The following is a 22280-nucleotide window of genomic DNA, read 5'->3' as shown; positions in this document are numbered from 1 at the left end:
ATCTGCTTTGTTCCTTGGCATGTGCTGTTCCTGTGAGGTGGGGCAGGAGACCCATGGCCCCCTCCCTCCCGGTGGAGAAGCCCCTGACATTGATACATGAGCTGGCTTGCCCTAGGTCACCCTGTGAGAGGGTGGGGAGTCTCAGCCAGACCTCAGGACCTGGGAAGTAGCTGAGCAGGTGCCAGCAGGGAACCCCAGACATGTGTCCACCCCGGGACCACTTGACAGGAGGAGCTGATGAAATCATTCATTCAGTCCTCAAGTCCAGATCTTTGAGAAGCATATTCATTCACTCATTCAATAACCTTCCCCCTTCAAGGGAGAACACAGAGACAGAGGAGAGTGTATTAGTCAGGAAATGCTACTTGCAACAACAACCCCACAAATCTCAGTGGCTCAGCTCCATACAAGGTTTTGTCTTCTCACATGAAGTCTGACTGGGCATTCCTGGTCTGTGGTGACCTTCCATCCATGTGGTCATTCAAAGACCCAGGCTGCTTCCTTCTCATGGCTCCAACCTCCTCCAGGACCAGGTCTCCTATCCATCATCCAGAAGATGGGAAAAGAGAATGGAAGCTTGTGGGAGGACTTCATGAGCTGGGCCAGAAACAGGGGCTCATCGCTTCTGCCCATGTGCCATTGGCAGAACTCAGTCACATGACCGCCCTGACAGCAAAGGATGCTGGGAAGTACAGCCAAGCTGTGTGTCCAGGAAGAAGAGGGAGTGGATTTGGGGAGTACCTAGTTCATCTGCTGCCGAACTTCCCTGGGCCCCCAAATGGGTCTGCTTCCCAGGAGGAGTTCCTGGACACAGCTTGCTCTGCCAAAAACAACCAGAAAAAGGACTTCTCTGCTCTTGCTGCATCTTCATTATTTCCTCAGTGTACATTCTGTTCCATGGACATCTTGGCACAAGTGGGCTTTGCTCCCTTGTGGATCTGGCTCTCACGGTGAGATTTCCAGGGTTGAGGCTCCAGACACCCAGAACACTGACCGAGAGGCATGGAGAAGCATCATGAAGGGCATAGGTCACAGGTTCAGACAGACAGAGGAACTCTTACCAGCGTGTGTCTGGAACAAGTTATTTGGTCCCTCTGAGCCTCAGTTTCTGCCTCTGTGAATAGTGGACAATAAAAGCACATGGTATGTGTATTTATGAGAATCTGATGGCATAAAAAGGTACAGACAGCCCAATAACAAAATGGGCAAAGACTCAAATGGACAGTTCTCCAAAGAAGATACTCAGCTGGTCAATAAGCACATTCTTAGTGGGGGCAATATTTGCCACTCCAAAGTGTATCTCCTTGACATGAGGATTAATTCAGGCTGATTGTTTTTTTTAGCACTAAAAACATTTTTATTCTACTACCTGGGGACTAATAAAAATATTTTCAGTTTTGTGCATATTCGTAAAGAGTAACCACTTTAAAAGACTCCTTGTCTAATATGCAGGAGTAGAAGAAATGGAGTAGCCCTCATGGTCAACAAGAGAGTCCGAAATGCAGTACTTGGGTGCAATCTCAAAAACAACAGAATGATCTCTGTTCGTATCCAAGGCAAACCATTCAATATCACAGTAATCCAAGTCTATGCCCCAACCACTAATGCCAAAGAAGCTGAAGTTGAACAGTTCTGTGATGACCTACAAGAACTTCTAGAACTAACACCAAAAAAATAAAAAAATAAAAAGGATGTCCTTTTCATCATAGGGTACTGGAATGCAAAAGTAGGAAGTCAAGAGATACCTGGAGTAACTGGCAAGTTTGGCCTTGGAGTAAAAAATGGAGCAGGGCAAAGGCTAACAGAGTTCTGTCAAGAGAACACACTGGTCATAGCAAACACCCTCTTCCAACACAAGAGATGACTCTAAACTTGGACATCACCAGAGGGTCAATACCAAAATCACATTGATTTTATTCTTTGTAGCCAAAGATGGAGAAGGTCTATACAGGCAGCAAAAACAAGATCAGGAACTGACTGTGGCTCAGATCATGAACTCCTTATTGCCAAATTCAGACTTAAATTGACGAAAGTAAGAAAAGCCACTAGACCACTTAGGTATGATCTAAATCAAATCCCTTACGATTATACAGTGGAAGTGACAAATAGATTCCAGGGATTAGATCTGATAGAGTACTTGAAGAACTATGGACAGAGGTTCGCAAATTGTACATGAGGCAGTGATCAAAACCATCCCCAAGAAAAAGAAATGCAAAAAGGCAAAATGGTTGTCTGAGGAGGCCTTACAAATAGCTGAAAAAAGAAGAGAAGAAAAAGGCAAAGGAGAAAAGGACAGATATATCCATCTGAACGCAGAGTCTGTCACTGTTTCCACTGTTTAACTGTGTGGATCACAACAAACTGAAAAATTCTTAAAGAGATGGGAATACCAGACCAGCTGACCTGCCTCCTGAGAAATCTGTATGCAGGTCAAGAAGCAACAGTTAGAACCAGACATAGAATAATGGACTAGTTCCAAATTAGGAAAGGAGTATGCCAAGGCTGTATATTGTCACCTTGTTTATTTAACTTATATGCAGAGTCCATCATGCAAAATGCTGGGCTGGATGAAGCACAAGCTGGAATCAAGATTGCCAGAAGAAATATCAATAAACTCAGGTATGCAGATGACACCACCTTTATGGCAGAAAACGAAGAGAAACTAAAGAGCCTCTTGATGAAAGTGAAAGAAGAGAGTGAAAAAGCGGGCTTAAAATTCAGCATTCAAAAAGTAAAGATCTTGGCATCCGGCCCCATCAATTCATGGCAAATACTTGGGGTAACAATGGAAACAGTGGCAAACTTTATTTTTTGGGCTCCAAAATCACTGCAGATGGTGGCTGCCGCCATGAAATTAAAAGATGCTTGCTCCTTGGAAGAAAAACTATAACAAACGTAGACAGCATATTAAAAAAGCAGAGACATTACTTTGCCAATAAAGGTCTGTCTAGTCAAAGCTATGGTTTTTCCAGTAGTCATGTATGGATGTGAGAGTTGGACCATAACAAAGGCTGAGCGCCAAAGAATTGATGCTTTTGAACTGTGGTGTTGGAGAAGACTCTTGAGAGTCCCTTGGACTGCAAGGAGATCAAATCATTCAATCCTAAAGGAAATTAGTCCTGAATATTCACTGGAAGGACTGATGCTGAAACTGGTCCGATACTTTGGCCACCTGATGCGAAGAATTGACTCATTAGAAAAGACCTGGATGTTGGTAAAGATTGAAGGCAGGAGGAGAAGGGGCTGACAGAGGATGAGATGGTTGGATGGTATCACCAACTCGATGGACATGAGGATGAGCAAGCTCCAGGAGTTGGTGATGGACAAGGAAGCCTGGTGTGCTGTGGTCCAAGAGTCGAACATGCCTGAGTGACTGAACTGAACTAATATGCAAATCTACATAAGTAAAGAACTGCTTCTATCTTTCTTATTAACATTCATTTAAATATTATACATCATTAATATATTTTGCTTATAGCAATTTTAATATATCCTCTGGCCTTTAACAGATATATTTTTTTTCAAAGAATTCTAGAGCATTACATTTCATGGTCTCATAACATAACCTCATTGGAAAATATAATTCATTCTTTTTATCCTATGGGCTGATTTATTTACTTTATTTTTGGCTGCTCTGGGTCTTTGTTGCTTTGTATTTGCTTTGTCTAGTTGTGGCGAGCTGTGTCTACTTTCCAATTGCGGTGCTTGGGCTTCTCATCAAGGTGGCTTTTCTTGTGAAGCACGGGCTCTAGTTTGCCAGGGCTTCAGTAGTTGCAGTACATAGCTTAGAACTCTCAGACTTCAGTAGTTGCAAGATGCAGGCTCGGTAGTTGTGATGCACTGGCTTAGTTGCTCTGCAGCATGTGGAATCTTCTTGGACCAGGGATCGAATCTGTGTCCCTGCATTGGCAGGTGAATTTCCATCTACTGAGCTACCAGGGAAATCTTAGGCTGATTATTTTTAAGAAACAGAAGACCTGGGAAATTTTTTGGTTACTGCCCCCTTGACTGCCTGAAAGAATTTAAAGAAAGAACCCGTGACAGGAATAGAACTATCACTAGAGGTATCTGCAAAGAATATCGAGCTAAGCATGGTCGGGGAAACTGTGGAAGGTCTAGAGATCAACATCCAGTCTGTGTCCCGTTGTTTCTGCATGATGCAGCAAGTATTTATTTACCAAACATTTGAGCTTTTTTTTTCCCTCCCTGTGAATTGTCTTCCTCCTCTTTGAAGTCTCAAATTGCTACCCCCAACATTCTCTTGTCATTAGCTGAAGATGGTATTTAACATGAGGGCCCCAGCTCTCATGGGGCTTCCCTGGTGGCCCAGAGGGTAAAGCGTCTGCCTGCAAGGCGGGAGACCTCAGTTCAATCCCTGGGTTGGGAAGATCACCTCGAGAAGGAAATGGCAACCCACTCCAGTACTCTTGCCCGGAGGATCCCGTGGACGGAGGAGTCTGGTAGGCTACAGGCCACAGGGTCACGAAGATTCGGACATGACTGAGCGATTTCACTTTTACTTTCAGCTCTCTTGGCCAGTTACTCAGTTTTCTATGGTCTCCCCTGTGAATATAATGTTATTAAACTCTTGTTTGATTTTCTCCTGTTAATCTGTCTCATGTCAGTTTAATTCTTAGACCAGCCAGAAGAACCTAGACGTGTAGAGGAAATTTTTCTTCCTCTTCAGCAACAGGAAAAGATGCTTAACATCACTAACCATTTAGGGAAATGCAAATCAAAACCACAATGAGATACCACTTCAGATTCAATAACATGGCTATTATGAAAAACAAGGTTGGTAAGGGTATAGGGAAATCGGAACCTTTATGCATTGGTTATGGGAATGTAAAGTGGTACAGTCGCTGTAGAAAACAGTATGGCTGTTTCTCAAAAAAAATTAAACATAGAACTACCATATGATCCAGAAATCCCACTTCTGGGCATCCACACATAAAAATTTAAAGCAGGGACAGGAATAGATATTTGTACACCCATTATTCACTTCAGCATTTTCTGAAATAGCCAGAAGGTGGAAACAACCCAAGCACCCATCGATGATGAATGCATAAGCAAAATGTTGTCTAACCATACAGTCTTACCATACAGCCTTAAAAGGAAGGAAATTTTGACACCTGCTACAACGTGGATGAACTTTGAAAGCGAAAGAAGGCAGTCACAAAAAGAGAAGTACTGTATGATTCCTCGAGTAGTCACACTCCTAGACACAGAAAGCAGATTGGTGGTTGCCAGGAGCAGGGGGCAGGAGGAAATGGGAGTTATTGTTCACTGGGTCCAAACTTGCAGTTTTGCAAGATGAGAAAATTCTGGAGATGGACTGTGCTGATGACGGGTACACAGCAATGTGAATGTACTTCATGCCACTGAACTGAACACTTAGAAATGGTTAAAACGTTATTTTTTAAAATGATGCTTGTGTTTGTTCGCTAAGTCCCATCCAATTTTTTGCGACCCCATGGACTACAGCACACCAGGCTTCCCCGTCCTTCATCATCTCCTGGAGTTTGCTCAGATTCATGTCTATTGAGTTAGTAAAGCCATCCAACCATCTCATCTCATCCCCTTCTCCTCCTGCCCTCAGTCTTTCCCAGCATCAGGGTCTTTTCCAATGAGTTGGCTCTTTGCATCAGGTGGCCAAAGTATTGGAGCTTCAGCATGAGTCCTTCCAGTGACTATTCAGGGTTAATTTCCTTTAGAACTGACTGGTTTGATATCCTTGTAGTCCAAGGGACTCTCAAGAGTCTTCTCTAGAAACACAATTCAAAAGTATCAATTCTTCAGCGCTCAGCCTTCTTTATGGTTCAACTCTCACATCTGTATATGACTACTGAAAAAAATCATAGCTTTGACTAGACGAACCTTTGTTGGCAAAGTGATGTTTATTTTACCACAATAAAAAGAGGAGGTGGCCAGGCACGTGCCCAGATAGAGGGAAATGTCTGGAGCATGTGTGTTGCCCTCTTTAGAGGTCAGAAAAAGTGAGCTGGGTGGGGCTGGCTAGGGCAGGGAGTGCAGCCCCCAGGGGGACCTGGAGAGACAGCTCACTGGCCACCACATTCCTCCTACCAACCTGGGGCCCCACAGGCATGCCCTGGGCTCCCCACCCCAGTCCCCACTTGTTTCTGTCCTGCTTCCAATGCTGGGAGAATCCCCCAGATTCCACAACAGTGAGGCAGCCTCCCTGCTCTTTGGGGCACCCACACAGGGTCCCAGCCACCAGTAGGTCTGCAGAATATAGTGGGAATACCTCTCTCCCTACCATCCCACTGACCCTGCGAAAACCCTCTTTCCTATCACCCAGTGCTGCTCTGGTGATTCCTCACCTCAGAATCCCAGCTTCCTTTTTTCCCTGAATAGCATCTTCTTTTCTCACTCCAGCTTCAAAGTGTCTAACAGCAGACTTCCTGCCCATTGCTTCCTCAGAGACAACACACAGTGAGAAAAACAGCGAGCGAGACAATGGTCTTGACTCTTCCAGGAATTCAATCATGAAAAACATAAAAGAAGTCTAATGCAGGATTAATAGAAACAACCGTAAGCCATACATGAACCTAAATTGGACCATGGCTCAATAGTTGATAGATAGATAGGAAGGAAGAAAGAGAGAAAGAGGGAAGACAGGAGAAGAAACTTAAAATGCATTTCGGGACAATTGGAGAAATTTGCATATTAACTAAATGTCATAAGAGGTATAGGAATCATTAGTTTTGCTAAGTGTGATAATAGTATCCTATTCATGTAAGACAATGTCTTTATACTGTGGAGGTACATGCTGAAGAATTCAGGGGCAAAGTATCAGGCAACCATTTTGAGATGGCTTGGCAAAAAGAAGAAAGATGAATCAAATAAGGAAAAATGCAGGAAAGCTCTTTGTTTCATCCCTTTGTTATTATTTACTAATTTTTCAAAACAATAATGTAAAGAAACAAGCAAAAATTCTGCCCACTTTCTGGCTGAAATATCATCTCTCATTCCTACCTTCGTTGATTTCCAGACAAGAACAAAGGCTTCTCTCCCTCCCTAAGACCTGCAGCCTTCGAATCTCTGATAGGACTTACATCTTCTTTTTACTACTGAACTGGGGCTCCTTAGGGCAAAAACTTTAACTTATTTCCCTACCTCTCCTCCTGCACCACCTCCCCCTCCCTGTCCTCCACAGTGCCAGGCACACATCAGGGTGGAATAACAAACACCAATGGTTCCTGTGTGTCAGGCACCATGAAAGTCCTTAGTCTTGTCAACTCCCCAGGGAGTGAGTGATTCGGTGAGGGAGCTATTATCATCCCATTTTACAGATAGGAAAGCTGAGGCTCAGAGAGATTAAGTCATTTGTCCAAGGTGATACCCTTCCTAAGTGGCTGAGTCATGTTTGTCTCAGGTCCCACCAATCTAAAAGCTGGTTACTGTGTCTGAATTGAGTCTAAGCTCAGTTCTTAACACCCTGATGAGACAGGTGAGGTGACCATTCCCATTTTGTGGGAGCAAAAACTGGGCCAGAAGAGGACAGGGGACATTCCCAAGGGCTGGACAAGGAAAAGCAGTGCTATCTCTGTGTTTTGGTACCTGTTCCATGCCAGACTCTGAACCAGTACCTTAAGGGCACAAACTCAATTCCCTCCGCATTCCTCACAGTGGGGGTGGAGGGAAAGGTGTAATCTGGAGTCAGGACCTCAGACTCCAGAGTCAGCTGGCTGGGACACATCCAGGCTTCCCATTCCTGGGATGGTGATACTCAGAAAATTCCTCAACTTTGGCATGCCTCAATTTCCCCCTCCATAAAATGGACCATGATAATGGCATCTTGCTTACACCTGGGTTTGGTGTCATAATTTGCTGAATTAGTCATACAAAGCACTTAAAACACTGCCTATCTCAGAGTAAGTGTGAAATCAGAGAGGCAGGGTAGCCGTCTGAGATAACATGGAGATAGTGCTAGAACCAGGATCATTTGATCTCAAAGCCCTTGCTTTCTAAATCTTTCTTTGGAGCATGGTCTGGGGCCAAGAGAGCAAGGGTCTCTACTCCCAAATATTTGGCACAACCTGATTCTTGTCCTTTAGGAAATGTGGAGTTTCCCAGGACTTGCCTCTCCCCTCACACCTCTCCCTTCCCCTCTTCCCTATTTCTTTCCCCCTCCTCCTCTTCCTGGGTTTTTCCAGTGGCTCAGTGGTAAAGAATCCACCTGCCAATGCAGGAGACATGGGTTCAATCCCTGGGTCGGGAAGATCCCCTGGAGGAGGAAATGGCAACCCAGTCCAGAATTCTTGCCTGGGAAATCCCATGGGCAGATGAGCCTGGCAGGCTAGTCCATAGGGTCGCAAAGAGTCAGAGAGGACTTGGCTACTAAACGACGTCCTCCTGCTACTTGTCCCCTCCCCCGCCCTCCCCCCACTCCCTCTCTTCTTCCTCCCTTTCCTCCCACCCCCACCCCTTTCTCATCATGGGCAGAACAGAAAGAGCCTGGGACCTCAGTTTGTATCACTTCTTGGCCATCTTTGGGCCTCAATTTCCCCAGCTATACACTGAGGAATGTGAAGGTTACTACTTCATGTCTGCATGGGCTGGGACAGATTCTCTGAGCCTGAGTGGACATTGACGAGTGCCAGGGATGCCCCTCCCTGTCAAGGAGGGTCCAGCCTTCTAGCTCCACACCCCAGACAGCTTTACGGTAAGAGGGAGGTGCCCCAGGAGCTATGACCCCTCTGCCCAGCAGCACCTAGACCAACTGGCACCATAGCCTGCAGCCGTAGCTCACAGACAGACTGACTTTGCTCTGGCTGGCAGCCCCGAGTCGCCTCGATGGGAGTGGGTTCACGGTTAACTCCTGCCCCAGACTGACTGGGCTCCTGCTAGAGTCCCCTGGAGTCTTTGGGATTATTGCCACTGCCTGTGGGGAAGGCAGCCTCAAAAGCCGCTGTGCAGTGCCCATTCAAACCAGCAAACTCTGAGACCAGTTTGGTGGGAGCTGATGGCCAGCCGTGCCTGTCACCGCCTCTGACAGAGAGAGAGCCTGGGAAGCCGGAGCTGGGAAGCCCCTTCCTCAGTGATCAACCTTCTTGAACAGATGGGAGAACGGAGGCCTCACGAGGGGCAGGGATCTTTCAGGGCTTGCTACTGAGTTAAGGACCACCCCAGAGGCCCCGAGTTACCAGGGGTGACGCTGGTAGCCATGTGTTTCCCCTGGGCTCACAGCGGGCGAGTGGGTGATGGGAGGGAGGAGATGAGGAAAGTGCAAATGAGGAAAGGAGAGGTAGTGGGGCGGAGGTGGGGAGGCCGGGGCTCTTTGCCGTGTCCTCAACCACCCACCCCCTGGGCCTGCCTGCTCTTCTCTGTCGCAGGGGAGGTGGGTTCTCCTCTCTGATGCTCTCTGAGGATGGCTTGGCCCCCTCTCAGGGCTTCACTTTCCCCATCTGCACCTGTGAAGTGGGGCTGGCTCGCTCTTTCCGCAGGCTTTTGCTGTATGGACCCCCTACTGTTTGCCAGGTTCCATGCTGACCTCAGGGAACACCTTGATGAACAAGGTCCCCCAGGTGCTGGGGCATTGAGAAGTAAGGGTTAGAGGTCCTTCCTGGCCTCGGAGAACTCCCTCCCAGACCAGAGGAGACTTTATCAGACCCCAGATGGCGGGACCCTCCGAGTCCTCATGGCTTGCCTGCCTGCCGCCGGCACTCTCCAGTCCTCTGTCCTTTTGTTTTCTGCCCACTTAGGAGCTAGGGCCCCAGCTCAGACCCTAGGACATGTGCCAGCTCCCAGTAGGGAGGCGGCCTCAGCTGATGGGAGGAGAGGAAGCCCTTTGAACCCTAATAGGCCTGGTCCAGCCTCCCAGGCAGGTCCCCATATGCGGAGCCAGCCCGGTCCCCTCATCACGAGCCGCTCACCCAGAGCCAGGCTCGGTTCCTTGGCAACATCCTGAGGAATCCAGTTGCTGCACACGCTCCCTTCCTCTCCCCTCCCACCGCCTGCCTGCTGCCTGCGGGGGCTGGAGGCGGAGGCGGAGGCAGAGGAGCCCCATTATAAATCGCAGCAGAGCTCAGGCGGCCAGGGGACAAGCGCTGAGCTTCAACAAGGGCCCCTGCCGCCTGCCTGCCGCCCCTGGACCCCCGCCCACCCCAGCCATGGGTCTTCCGCCTCTCTCGGGGCTGCTCTGCTTGACTGTCCTCTGCCATTTGGTTGCGCTGCTAGCCGGTGAGTGGGGTGGACTCAGGCATGAGCGGGGTAAGGGGAGCCCCGAGCCCCACTTCTCCCCCTCAAGCCTGACATCAGGGCCCCCAGAGCCTTCCCCGGGTAAGGCTGAGATCCCTGGCAGCCCCTTCTTGACATATATGCCGGGTGGGGGAGGTAGGAGCTGGGTGCGGGGCCGGAGGGTGGGGGGGATGCGGCTGGACACCTCTCTGGTCGTGTGGTCTGCCCTCCAGCTGGAAAAATTTACTCTCACCAGAGACTGTCCCTGTCTGGCCCAGTGAGCAAGGTGTTGATCACTTGGCAGAGCAGGGAGGTGGTGTGGGCAGCAGACGAGGCCAGGTGTGGGGGTGCCGGGAGAATGGGGGTGGTGGGAAGCCTGAGGAGGCTCTCGGTGGGCACGCGGATGGAGCTCTGGCAGACCGTGGGCTCATTTCCCTGTCCGGGGTTAATATGTAACCCTCGGTCCTGACTCCTGTAGTCTCGGCTTGGCCCCAGGCCAGGCCACAGTTGGGACTTTCTCCTGCCCAATTTCAAGGCCTCCCCAGAAGAAGGGGCCCAGGACCAGTGGAGGTCAAGGTCATTGCAGCTCATGAACTGGGCTCATCCCTGTGCCTCTGGTCTAGCCCCCAATCCCTCTGCCCATGTCCGTCCCCTCCCCACCTCCCCCGCTCAGGGTACTGTCTTTCTCTTCCAAAGCACAGTTTAGAAAATGTTTTCACCTCCAGTCACTTGCTTTCTGGAGCCTGGGACCTGGGAGGGCATCGATCCCACCCAACATGAGTGAGATGGAGGCCCAAAGAGGTTGAGAAACTGACCTGAGGATGCACAGCCAGCAAGTAAGACAGGAGGGGGTAAGAGTGGGTGCAGAAGGGAGCGTGGATGCACGCGCCCGCTTCTGTGGATCTCACTGCCTTCAAGAGCTGTTTGAGTCAACCCTATCCTCTGGGAATACCCAGGCCATCTGGCAGGTTGAGGCTCAGAGAGGGCGGGAGGCTGCCTTCGGGCACACAGCCAGTCTGGGAAAATGAGCACCAGTCTCTGGCTTCCAGGACACCTCCACGGAGCGCACTGTCCTCCGAGTCCCTCTGTTTGGGGAAAAGCCACCGGTGGGGCAGAGAGCAGGCGAGTGGAGATGGTGCAGGCCAAGCGCTACCGGCCTTCCTGCTTCCTGGGCTTGAACCCCTGAGCCCTGAGGTGTTCGGGGACAGAGAGGATTGGAAGATGAGGAGTCAGGTGGAGGTTGCTTGGCCATAGCTGTGACCCTGAGTATGGTATTGCCTTCTTTGGTCCCAGCTGCTGCACCTTTAAATATAGCTATTGCCTATATGTGCGTGGTGAGGCTGAGGACACTTGGCAAGTGGGAGAAAGAGGAGGATCGCTTCTACTAAGCTGGGTTGTGGGGGGGGTGTCTTCTCTGCTAGGACGGAGGAGGGATCCTGCATAGGGGGCACTCTGGAAGCTCTATCCAGGAGCCTGAGGCTTCAAAACCATCAGGTGTCCACCCTAATCTTGGCCACTGGTTTTGCTGGGAGATATTCCCATTATTCCGACCTTTCTGAGGCTCCATCTCTCCTGCTGTACAACTGGGCATTTGGCCAGGTTCATCTTGGAAGTTCTTAGTTACCCTGACATGTGTGGCTCAGAGAGACCCCCTGGGAGCCCCTGCAGAACTTAGGGATTGGACCACAAGCCGGAGAGGCCAGGAGGGAGGGGGAGCTGGGGACTTTGTGGCTACCGCCCTGGCTGGTGCAGGGTGGCTGCGTCAGTTCCCAAATGTGGGTTTGCAGGGCTGTGTCAGGCAGGAGGCTCCTCTGCTTTATATAACAAACCTGCAGATACAAGTCAGAACAGAGAATTTTCCTCCCGGAGCACTGACGCATTCACTCCCACTCAAGCTCTGACAAGAAAGAGGGGGAAAAAAAAATGAATTAAGCTGCTGTCGTCTGCCCCCCTGATTAGCAGTAGGGGTGGGTGGGAAAGGCAGAGGAGGCTAAATCGAGAGTGTCAGATCCAGGCCTGGGTCGAATCTAAATTAAAAATTCCTCTATATCCCATTGGTTGGGATTTTACACATACAAAGTGGCTTCCTTGTGCATTTTGTTGATTCATTTGGTCGATAAGCACCTACTATGTGCCAATTACAATTCTAGGTGCTGGGGCCACATCAGTGAATAAAACTGCCAGTGATCCCAGCCCTTCAGGTTGCTGAATATCTACTGGAGAAGACAGATAATACTCAAAATGAATTAATAAAGGATTTGGTCTGTTAGAAGGAAAAAAAATGCTGTGATTTAAAAAAAAATGGGGATCAAAGGGTGGTGTGGAAGGTGTTGAGATTTTATGTAGGGAGTCAGGGGAGAAGGGGGCATTGAGAGAGGCAGGGGAGAGAATCATGTGGGTATCTCTAGGGCAGTGGTCCTCGGTGCCGGAATTGGCCCCCAAGGAGACATTTGGCAATTTCTGGCTGCATTTTCGGTTGTTACAGTTTGGTTGGGAGGTACTCAGACATCTAGTGCATCGAGGCCAAGGGGTGATGCCAAACACCCTACGGTACACAGAACAGCCTGCACATCACGTGGTCCAAAATGTCAGTGGTGTCTGCTGTTGAGAAAACCCTGCTCTAAGGGTCCAGATATTTTAAGAGCTTTATTCTCGTAACCATCGCATGAAGCAGTTATTATCATGTCCATTTTACAGGGAAGGGAAGGGAGGCTCAGAGAACCTGAGTGACTCGTCTTAGACACACAGCTGAGCAATGGCTCAAGCTCTCTCTCTATCACCCAAAAACCCAGAGACCCAGAACCTTCCCATCTTTTCCTGCCTATAACCTTCCGAATAGTCCTTGAGCTCCAGCCTAACGTACACTTCCTCCAAGAAACCTCCTCTGATCACTTGTAGCTGGAGGTGGTCTCTCCTTCATGTAAACCACAGCTTCCCTGAGGTCTGTTCTGGAACATGGTGTTTTTGCTTGGCGTTTAAGGCAGCCTAGAATAGCGAACTGTCTTAGGGGCTGGGAGGAGAACCAGATCTGCCACTAAGCAGCTGTGTGGCCTTGGGCGAGTCATTAAACCTCTCTGATTCTCAGCTTCCACATCTTTAAAATGAGGATAAAAGTAATCTTTTTGCAGGAATTAATGAGAGCAGATGTGTATGGGCTGAGCGTAGGGTCCAATACACCATAGGTGATCTACTAAGAAAAGTTCTGATACTCTGTGGTTCTGTCTTAACCGTCCATCAGGTTGAGAGACTTCTGAGGCTGACATGGGCCTTCTTCATCCCTCTACTCCTCACAGGGCCTGGCCAGAGGCAGGTCAGCATTTGTTGGTTGACCGAGTGAACATGGTGATCTGATAGCATTTATTGGGAATGAGGTACTCTCTCCAAGCTCAGCATTAGCACCTCTGGGAGAAGGAGTTCAGAGTTAAGGACAAGAGGGCCTGGGTCTTTGTAGATACTCAAAAGTAACTCAAATAGATGTTGGCTGAATCAGGGAGCAGATGGATGGATGAAGGATGTGTGAGTGGGCTGGAGAGAGATGGAGGGATGGGTGGAGGAAGGGGGTGGAGGATGCCTAGGGGACAGACAGGTAGTAGGTAGGTGAGTGGGGCACGGGTAGATTGATGGACTGGAGTGAATAGGGATAGGTGGGAGGTAGACAGGTGGGTGGCAGGGAATGGGTAGAAGATTGACAAGAGGGGGCAGATAAATGGATGGATGGATAGACGGGTAGGGAGGTGGGTGGAGGGGTAAGTAGACTGAGACATTATTTCATTCAATGAATATTTATATCCACCTTATGCTTGATGGTAAGAAACACTGTGACACGGAGACATCAAGGTCCCTGTCCTCCTGCGTTCACACAACAGTTAATAGATGACTGGCTGGTCGAGACGTTATCCCCAATTACAGAAAAGAAAACTTCAGTTCCTAGAAGGAAAGCCCGCTCAGCTAATTACACCACCTTCCCAGGCAAAAGCAAGAACAGAACCTGGCCAAGGCCATCAGGCACCGTGGCAGAGGGCGGGGACTGTGAGACAGGCTGCGTTTGTGGCTCATTAAGCCCTAGAGGGGGGCATAGTGGATGCAGAGTCAGAAGAGGGCACTGAGCTTCGCTAGTTTGTCCCTCCTGCCCACTGGGCAGCCTCCCCCTGGTTCCAGGTCATCAGGGGCACCATTTTTCTGGAATTCCCCCGGAAGTCACCTGCCACTCCAGTCCAGAGGACTGACTCTTGACTCTGCTCAACAGGACCTGGGGAGGCTGCTGCTGAGTCATTCTGAGGTCCCACTCTGGGGAAAGTAGGGTGACAAGGCAGCAGGGCAACTTTCACATCCTGGTTCCTCAGAGAGAAAGGGCAGCTGGTGACTCAGGCGCCAGCTTCGAGGAGCCCCCCTGCCCACCTCTGGGGCTACTAGTGATGCCCTCTGATGGCCTGGGCCCGAACTTGCAAGCCCTGACTCCGCCCCCCCACCCCAATCCCGCCCACAAGGCAGGGGGCGGAGGCAGGGGGCACGATGAGAGAAGGGGCAGCAGACTTTAGAAGGTGTGCATGCATGCTTGTATCTGGGAAGGCGGAGCATATTTAGTTTGTGTGTCTACGTACATTAAGTATTTGTGCAAGAGCGATGTGTGTTTTGCTGGAACCCGGGGATCACCGGGCCCTCCCAAGCTCTGCAGAAATAAAATAAATTTGTTCTCTTGGCTTCACTGCCCTGGAAGTCCTGGCCTCTAGATTTTTGCAAAACCCTCTGAGGTCTTGCTTCGGCTACAAATGACCTTAATTGCTATCAGAAACTCAAGCTCTTCATTTTTTGGCCTGCCCCTCTTGAACTTATACCAAGCAGAGCAAATTTTGCTGGAGATTTTAGGGGAAGGTAGAGGTGCAGTGCAAACCACTTTGAATGTTTATATAAAATACCTGGGTTCTCAACTGTCTGTTGAGTCACCGTCATTCTGTCCTGGGGTTTCTGTCTGGCTCCACGTGGGACCCAGACGTCTTAAGGCCCCACCTATCCCATTCTGCCCCCGCCCCATGCACAACCCCATTTCTATCCCTCCTCCCTACGCCTGCTCCCGCAGCTTGTCCTGGGAATCCAAATGGCCCATTTGGTTCCTCTCAGGAGCTGCTTCCCAACTCCTCCTGGCTCTTTTTATATACAATTAATTTTTTTCTGTATTCACATTTTGGTTGTGCTGGGTCTTCTTTGCTGCACTCTGCTTTCTCTAGTTGAGGCGATCAGGGACTAGTCTCTCGTTGCGGTGCTCAGCCTTCTCATTTCAGTGGCTTCTCTTGTTGCTGAGCACAGGCCTTAGGGCACTCAGACTCAGTAGCTGCGGCTCCCCGGCTGTACCGCATAGGCTCAATAGTTTTACTGCATGGGCTTAGTTGCTCCACAGTATCTGGGATCTTCCCATATCAGGGATTGAACCCCGTGACTCCTGCATTGGCAGGTGGTTTCTTCACCACTGAGCCACCAGGGAAACCCTCATCCTGGCTCTTAATGGCAGAACAAAGGATTGTCTACTTAGCACACTGCTTAGAAGGTGGTTGTCGTTTATTTAAACTTTTTGTTATCTGCTATGTCGGCCTGGTGGCATGTATGCCTTTATGTGTTTTTTTGAGCTGGGCATATATGTGTGTCATTACGGTAGTTGCCGGTGGCCGTGATGTATACAGGGAATACACATGGGATGTGAATGGACAGAGATCTAGGGCTGTCTCAGAGGCTGTGGAAATGGATCAGGCTGAGATGGAGGGATGGGATCCCAATGCGAGGGGGTGAGAGCTGAGCAGATGACTTACTAGAGTAAGAGCCCTGTGGGGGGAGTGGCAGCGTCATGGGTCCAGAAGGGCCAGGAGCCAGGCCTGGCAGGAGAGCCTGCTCCGTCACTTGCTGGCTGTGTAACCTCAGGTAGATCCTTGTCAGTTTCACACTCCTCGCCCCTGGTGAACCCACTCCAGCAACTGAATTTTAAAACTAAACGAGATGTGCCAGGCCATAAGAGCTTTATAAGAATTCATTTTCCTCCATTCTTACAACAACCCTGTGAGGTAGATTCTATTTGCTGTCCCTATTTTACAGGTGGGGAAACTGAGGCCTAGAGAGGTTTGACCTGGGACAGGGGGCTGAGGTCAAGGGTGTGGGGCATTGGTTCTGGCTAGGAGGGTGCAGCTGGGACAAGCTGGCATGGGGCTGGGAAGCCAGATGTCCACGGACAGTCCGGCTGACTGGGGGCCTCTGTGGGGTCAGGACAGCAACACGGTGTGAACAAGTGTAACTTCTCCTGCAACAAAATGATCAAGAAGATTCCCGTGTCTCGTCTAGTCGGCTACCAACGAAATCGGGAGTCCTGCAATGATGGAGCTGTCATGTAGGTACTGCCCTCTCGGCTTCTGCATTCCTTTCAGGCCCCTGGTCTCTGCTAATCCATGTCCACATCCTGTCACCCCAAACTGGGCTCCTGGCCAAGGGCTTTCAGCAAGTGTTCCTCTTGCTCCTGACCTGCTGGCCTCCTCGCTGACCTTAATACCTGTGCCCTGGGCAAACGTGAGCCGTGGCTTTCCCGGATGGCCTGGAGAAGCCACCCGGGGTGGCAATTCCTACTGGGCCAAAGGGTGTTTTATGCAGCACTGGAACCTGCTGGGTTTCATGGGAGAGGAAAAGCATGGTGTTCTCAAAGTGCAGGCTCTAGATGCCAGCAGATCTGGTGTGAATTCTGCCTTCACCGCGTACAGTCTGGGTGGCCCTAGTGATCTTATCTACCCTCTGGGCTCTGGCTTCCTTATCTGTTAAAATGGGTAGTTTTGAGGAAAATGAAAGGAGATGGTGAAACTAAAGCTCTTGGCAGTGTTCCTGGAAGCTGCTGACAATAGGAGAGGCCAAGGTTATTATCTCCATTGAACAGATAAGGAAACAGAATTCCTCCCAGACTTGAGACTTCCGGGAGGGGTCAAGCCAAGCCGGTTTCCCCTCTGGGTGTTGGGACTCCTGGCCATCTTGGCCGCTTGCTCCTTTGGGGTCCCTCTTGAGTACTGCCCAGCCGCCCAGCCGTGAGGCCTTTCCTCAGGACTGACCTTTGGGTCCTAAATCAGTCTCAGCCAGACCCTGACTCCTGGCAACAGGAAACAGCCTGTTCGAAGCAGGGGCCCAGCTAAAGAAAATTGTACTTCCTCTCACTGATTACTAAGAGGGCAAGTGCATTACAGCCTGACCTCTCTGCTCACCTGTCAAACCTCACTTCCCCCATGCTACCCGATATGTTTGCTTCTCTTTTGTAGGTGAAGGGGAAGTGGGATGCTCCAGAAAGGGGATGATGGTGCTGGGACAGCACTGCGCCTGTGGGTCCTTCAGGGTCATGCTTGCTTTCTGGACCTCTCTGGCTTCCTAGCATATTGAAGACAGGCACATTTATATTACCCCTCTAAGCCTCAGTTTTCTAATCTGTAAAATGGGGATGTATGTAGTAGCCATCTTGCAGAAAGGGTATGAAGTTTAACCAGGCAAAATTTCCAGCACAGGCCAGGGTGTGGAGCAGGGATCCCAGCCAGCTCCAAGCTGTGGTCTTGGTACACACAGGCTTCAAAGGAAGCTTATGATTTGGATGGAACTCAGGATCCTGGAGAAAGGAATGGCTACCCACTCCAGTATTCTTTGAGCTTCCCTGGTGGCTCAGATGGTAAAGAATCTGCCTGCAACCCAGGAGACCTGGGTTCGATCTCTGGGTTGGGAAGATCCCCTGGAGAAAGGAATGGCAACCCATTCCAGTATCCTTGCCTAGAGAATTCCATGGGCAGAGGATCCTGGCAGGCTACAGTGCATGGGGTCACAAAGAGTCAGACATAACTGAGCAACTAACACTTTCACTCACATTTCACTTTCAGGGTCCCATCAGGGCCACCATATAGAGGGTTGTAGCACCCTAGGGGCCCTTGCAGCCTGAGGATACGCTCTAGGAGAGGAGAGAGGTCCAGAGGGCAGACTTCAACTGAGGGAGAGGAGGAAGAGGAGGTTATGACATTAAGTCTTTTCCACCGCCAAGCTTGCCAGTCACATATCTGGTGGCAGAGAACACCTGGGATATCTCCCAATCGGAAAACTCGCAGCGAAGAGCCCCCATCCTCACGTTCATGACATTATGACTTACATTTTTATTATCTTTCTGGTCAGGAAGATCCCCTGGAGTAGGAAATGGCAACCCACTCCAGTATTCTTGCCTGGAAAATTCCATGGACAGAGGAGCCTGGTGCATATCGGTCCATGGGGTCGCACAGAGTTGGACACGGCTGAGCGACTAAGTTCTCATGCACGCACTCCGAACCAGGTGCTTTACATCCTTTTCATTTCTTACAATGACACAGAAGCAGGTGACCAACTTGTCCTGGTTTGCCAGAATTTTCACAAAAACACCCCTTCAGTTCCAGTTTTTCTGGGATGATTGGTCACCCTGCAAAAGACAGGACTCTCTCCAGTTCTCAAGTGAGAACACAGAAGTTCTGTAAGCTGAGCTGCCCTGGTTAAGAAGCTCACAGCTCACAGCTAGTAAGTGGTGGCGACTTGACTTCCAGCCAAGTCGGCTCACCTGCAGAGATTTTGTGTGATGCTCCTGCTCCACATGGCATCTAAGCATCACTGGCCCCCTTGTCTTCCTTCCTTGCAGCCTGAAGACTGTGAAGGATAAATTACTCTGTGCTGACCCAAAGGAGAAATGGGTCCAGGAAGTCATGAAGATCCTAGACGACAAGGCTGCTATGATTCAAAAGAGTGGCACATTCGAGAGGCAAATCGGTGAGGGTGAGCCCAGGACTACTCTGGGCGCCAGGGAGATGTACTGGTCTGCTGCCTCAGAGGCGAACTTCACAGGCGAAAGCAGTGGTCTGGGGGCAGAGAGTGCCTTGGGGACTTCACCAGGAGTGGCTGGTTCCATGGGGACCAGGTCCTCCTCCACTTCAAAAGCTCCAGATGGCGGGACTCAGAAAACTGAGCTTTTCAACAAGGCTGCCTTCACCACCACCACGTCTTGGCAGAGTTCTGCTGCCGACCAAACTGGGGCAGGCCTCTGGACTGAGGGGAAAGCCTCTGAGGCCCCCTCCACCCTGGTCCCCTCCACCCAGACCCTCCCCACCCCAGTCCCCTCCACCCAGGCCCCCTCCACCCAGACCCTCCCCACCCAGACCCTCCCCACCTGGGTCCCCTCCACCAAGGCCGTCCCCACCCCAGTCCCCTCCACCCAGGCCGCCTCCACCCAGGCCGCCTCCACCCAGACCCTCCCCACCCAGACCCTCCCTACCTGGGTCCCCTCCACCCAGGCCCTCCCCTCCCCAGTCCCCTCCACCCAGGCCCCGACTCTTTCCCACACTGTCTTAGAGGACAGCACTGGGCCTGGAAGCCTAACTGTGGGAATCGAGGTACAGGACTCATCAAAGAACTCTCTAGGGTTCAAAGAAATGGGTCCCTCTGCAGCTCACACGGATGCCTTCCTGAGGTCGGCCACTGTGTACGGTGTCTTCGAGGTCACTGTATCCTCTGAAGGGACCCCCAGCATGGATGCACTGGCCTCGGGCAGCTGGGCCCCCAAGACTGAGGAGCTCCCCAAGGCCAAGGAGCCCATTCTCACCACTGCAGGCCCCCAGAGTCTGGGCATCCTCATGACTTCCATCCCCGACTCCCAGGCGGCCACACGAAGGCAAGCTGTAGGGCTGTTGGCCTTCCTTGGTTTCCTCTTCTGCCTGGGGGTGGCCATGTTTGCCTACCAGAAACTGCAGAGCTGCCCCCGCAAGACGATGGGGGATATGGTGGATGGGATCTGCTATGTCCCCCGGAGCTGTGGCAGTAACTCATATGTCCTGGTGCCAGTGTGAGCTCCCCTCCTGCCTGCGTCCATCCAGTCATTCAACTCAGCGGCCCGGGGTCCCCCATCCTCACACTCACCCTCACCCAAGGGCCTGGCCCAAGCTGGGATGATTGGAGCAAGGAGGCGGGGTCATCTGGGTGGGTCTGCTCCCAGCTTCTGGAGGCCACCCTTGACCATTCGTGACCTACTGTGGACAGAGCAGGTGGCCTCCCCAGCTCACTCCAATGTCCCAAGACAAAAAACGCCCCTCTGCTGTTGGCTGATTAGGGGGTCCCTTAGATACCATGCCAGCCCCCGTGAACAATTATTTACTGAATGCCCAGCCCCTTTGACCCACTCCCCCTGTGTTACCGCAGTCATCCCATCTTGAAAACGAGCCTCAGGTCAGGCCTCTCCTGCCCACTCCCTCAGACCTCATCGCGTCTCTTGGTCCCGCTGCGGTCGCCAGCCACCCCGGCCACCTGCGGTGCTAGTTTTCCGTGTCTCCTGTACAGACCCCATGCCCCAGGCGGGGACCTGTCTTTTCTTGCATGAGGTTAGTGTGGTGTTTCCTGGGACTGCTCCCAGCGAAGGTTCTGCCCTTGGGCAGGCATTTTGGGAATGAGAGATGAAGTAATCTGCTGGCTTTGATTCCACCCTCACCACCCCCCACCCTCAACCTCCGCATCTGTGAAGGAACATTGACTATGAATGTGAAGGCTGGGAGTTTAGTCCCAGGCCCTCACCAGTCCATCAAGACATTGATCCCTCGGGTGTCTCATCTGTGAAAGGGAACAGGGATGGTAGATATGTGGCAATAACCTCTATCCCTGTCAGGGATCACTAGTTGATCCAGAGACCCCTTTCTGCAGACCCTGGGTACAGCTTCTCAACCTTCAGCAGTAGAAATGCTCTCAACCATCGATGAGACAGGCAAGTCCATGAATGCTGTGACCAGGAGGTCCTGCCCCTCCCCGCCCCAGCGACTTGTGACAGCCTACCAGGTCACAAGTGACAGGCTGAAGGAGGAGTGGAGGCCTGCAGGCTCCAAGAAAGGAGCCAGGGAGCAGCTGCAGGCAGTAGCCACACCCCTTCCTCTTCCACTCCTTCATGAGGGACCCAGGTCCAGCATTTTCTCTTTCTTTCCCGTGGCCTGGGTTCCTCTTCCACCTCTCACTCCTTGAAAACACTGTCCTCTGCACTCTGAGTTCTTCCTGCCTCCCCTTCACCTCCACTGCAGGCAGGGCCAGGAATTTCCATGACGTTTTCCATGAGATCAGAATCTACCATGGAAACCTGAGGTTCTCGTGTTTACTTCTGAAAGGAACTCTGTCCTGTGGGGAGGGATGGGCAGGGGAGGGGAAGTTGTGGGCATGACGTCAGAGGTTCCCTTTTAGGCACTGAAGACTTGGGCAGGCCTGGGTGGGGCTGAAGACTCTCTGGACTGGCCAGCACCCCACCATCAGAGCCAGACCTTCAAGTCTCACCCCTCAGGGTCTCTGGTGGCAGCTCCCCACCTCCCTCTGACTGTCTCTGAAGGTGTTCTTTGCAGCCCACCAGAGGAGCCTCCCATGGGCTAGGCTCCTCCATGTACAGGTGGCATGCTCCTTTGCAGACAGATGCTGAGAGAGTGTACACGATGCTGAGAGAGTGTACACGTGGCTCTGGTCCACAGAGAGAGGGAAGCCAGCTTTCCCTGTCCGCCTGGTCCTCCTCCACGCCCGTGAGGGCCTGGCTCAGTTTGGGGGCACTCTGACCACTCAGAGAGGAGGACAGCAGATCCAAATGCACTTTTTTGGTTCTTCTTGATGGGGAGCCTTCAAGGGATGGGGCCCCTGTGATGGGGTTCCCACCGTGATAAAGCGGCTGGGGACAGCGGGTCCCCCTTCCACAGACTTTGTGAGGTCCTCTGGAGAAGGACAGGGACAAAGACAATTTGGGGAGGGCTTTGGAAGGAGTTGGTTGATCCTTTTGTTTTTCCAACCCTATTGCCAATGTCTGTACCATTTTGTATTTTACTAATAAATTTAAAAAGTCTTGTGGGTCCAATATAGTTGTTTTTCCTGGGTCAGACTCAGCAACCGGGGCCTCTGGGAAGATGGAACAAAGGAGGAGCCAAGACTCTCTGGGGAAGTGGGACTTCTCCGGTGGACCAGTGGATATGACTCTGTGCTTCCACTGCAGAGGACACCGGTTCGATCCCTGGCCCCGGGGTCCCACATGCTGCAGGGCAGTGTGGCCAAAACAAACA

At 51.0% G+C, this 22280-nt stretch overlaps 1 protein-coding gene across 3 annotated transcripts; it reads left to right on the top strand.

The window, feature by feature from the left end:
- Positions 1-9942: 9942 nt before the first annotated feature.
- On the top strand, positions 9943-22078 carry CX3CL1 (C-X3-C motif chemokine ligand 1). Of its 3 annotated transcripts, none has more exons than XM_043436810.1 (3): positions 9943-10203; positions 16450-16574; positions 18857-22078. In XM_043436810.1, the coding sequence occupies exons 2-3, from the start codon at positions 16555-16557 to the stop codon at positions 20055-20057; spliced, it is 1221 nt and encodes a 406-aa protein (XP_043292745.1). In that variant the 5' UTR covers positions 9943-10203; positions 16450-16554; the 3' UTR covers positions 20058-22078. The 3 variants fall into 3 exon arrangements, with proteins under 3 accessions (XP_043292745.1, XP_043292747.1, XP_043292744.1); XM_043436809.1 differs by having other exon boundaries at positions 9946-10203; positions 16450-16570; XM_043436812.1 differs by lacking the exon at positions 16450-16574.
- The last annotated feature ends 202 nt before the right edge of the window (positions 22079-22280 follow it).

Source organism: Cervus canadensis, chromosome 18 (assembly GCF_019320065.1).
Source record: "Cervus canadensis isolate Bull #8, Minnesota chromosome 18, ASM1932006v1, whole genome shotgun sequence".
Taxonomy (NCBI): Eukaryota; Metazoa; Chordata; class Mammalia; order Artiodactyla; family Cervidae; genus Cervus; species Cervus canadensis.
Note: the sequence above shows the minus strand (reverse complement) of the source record. Positions and strands in the feature narration are given on the sequence as shown.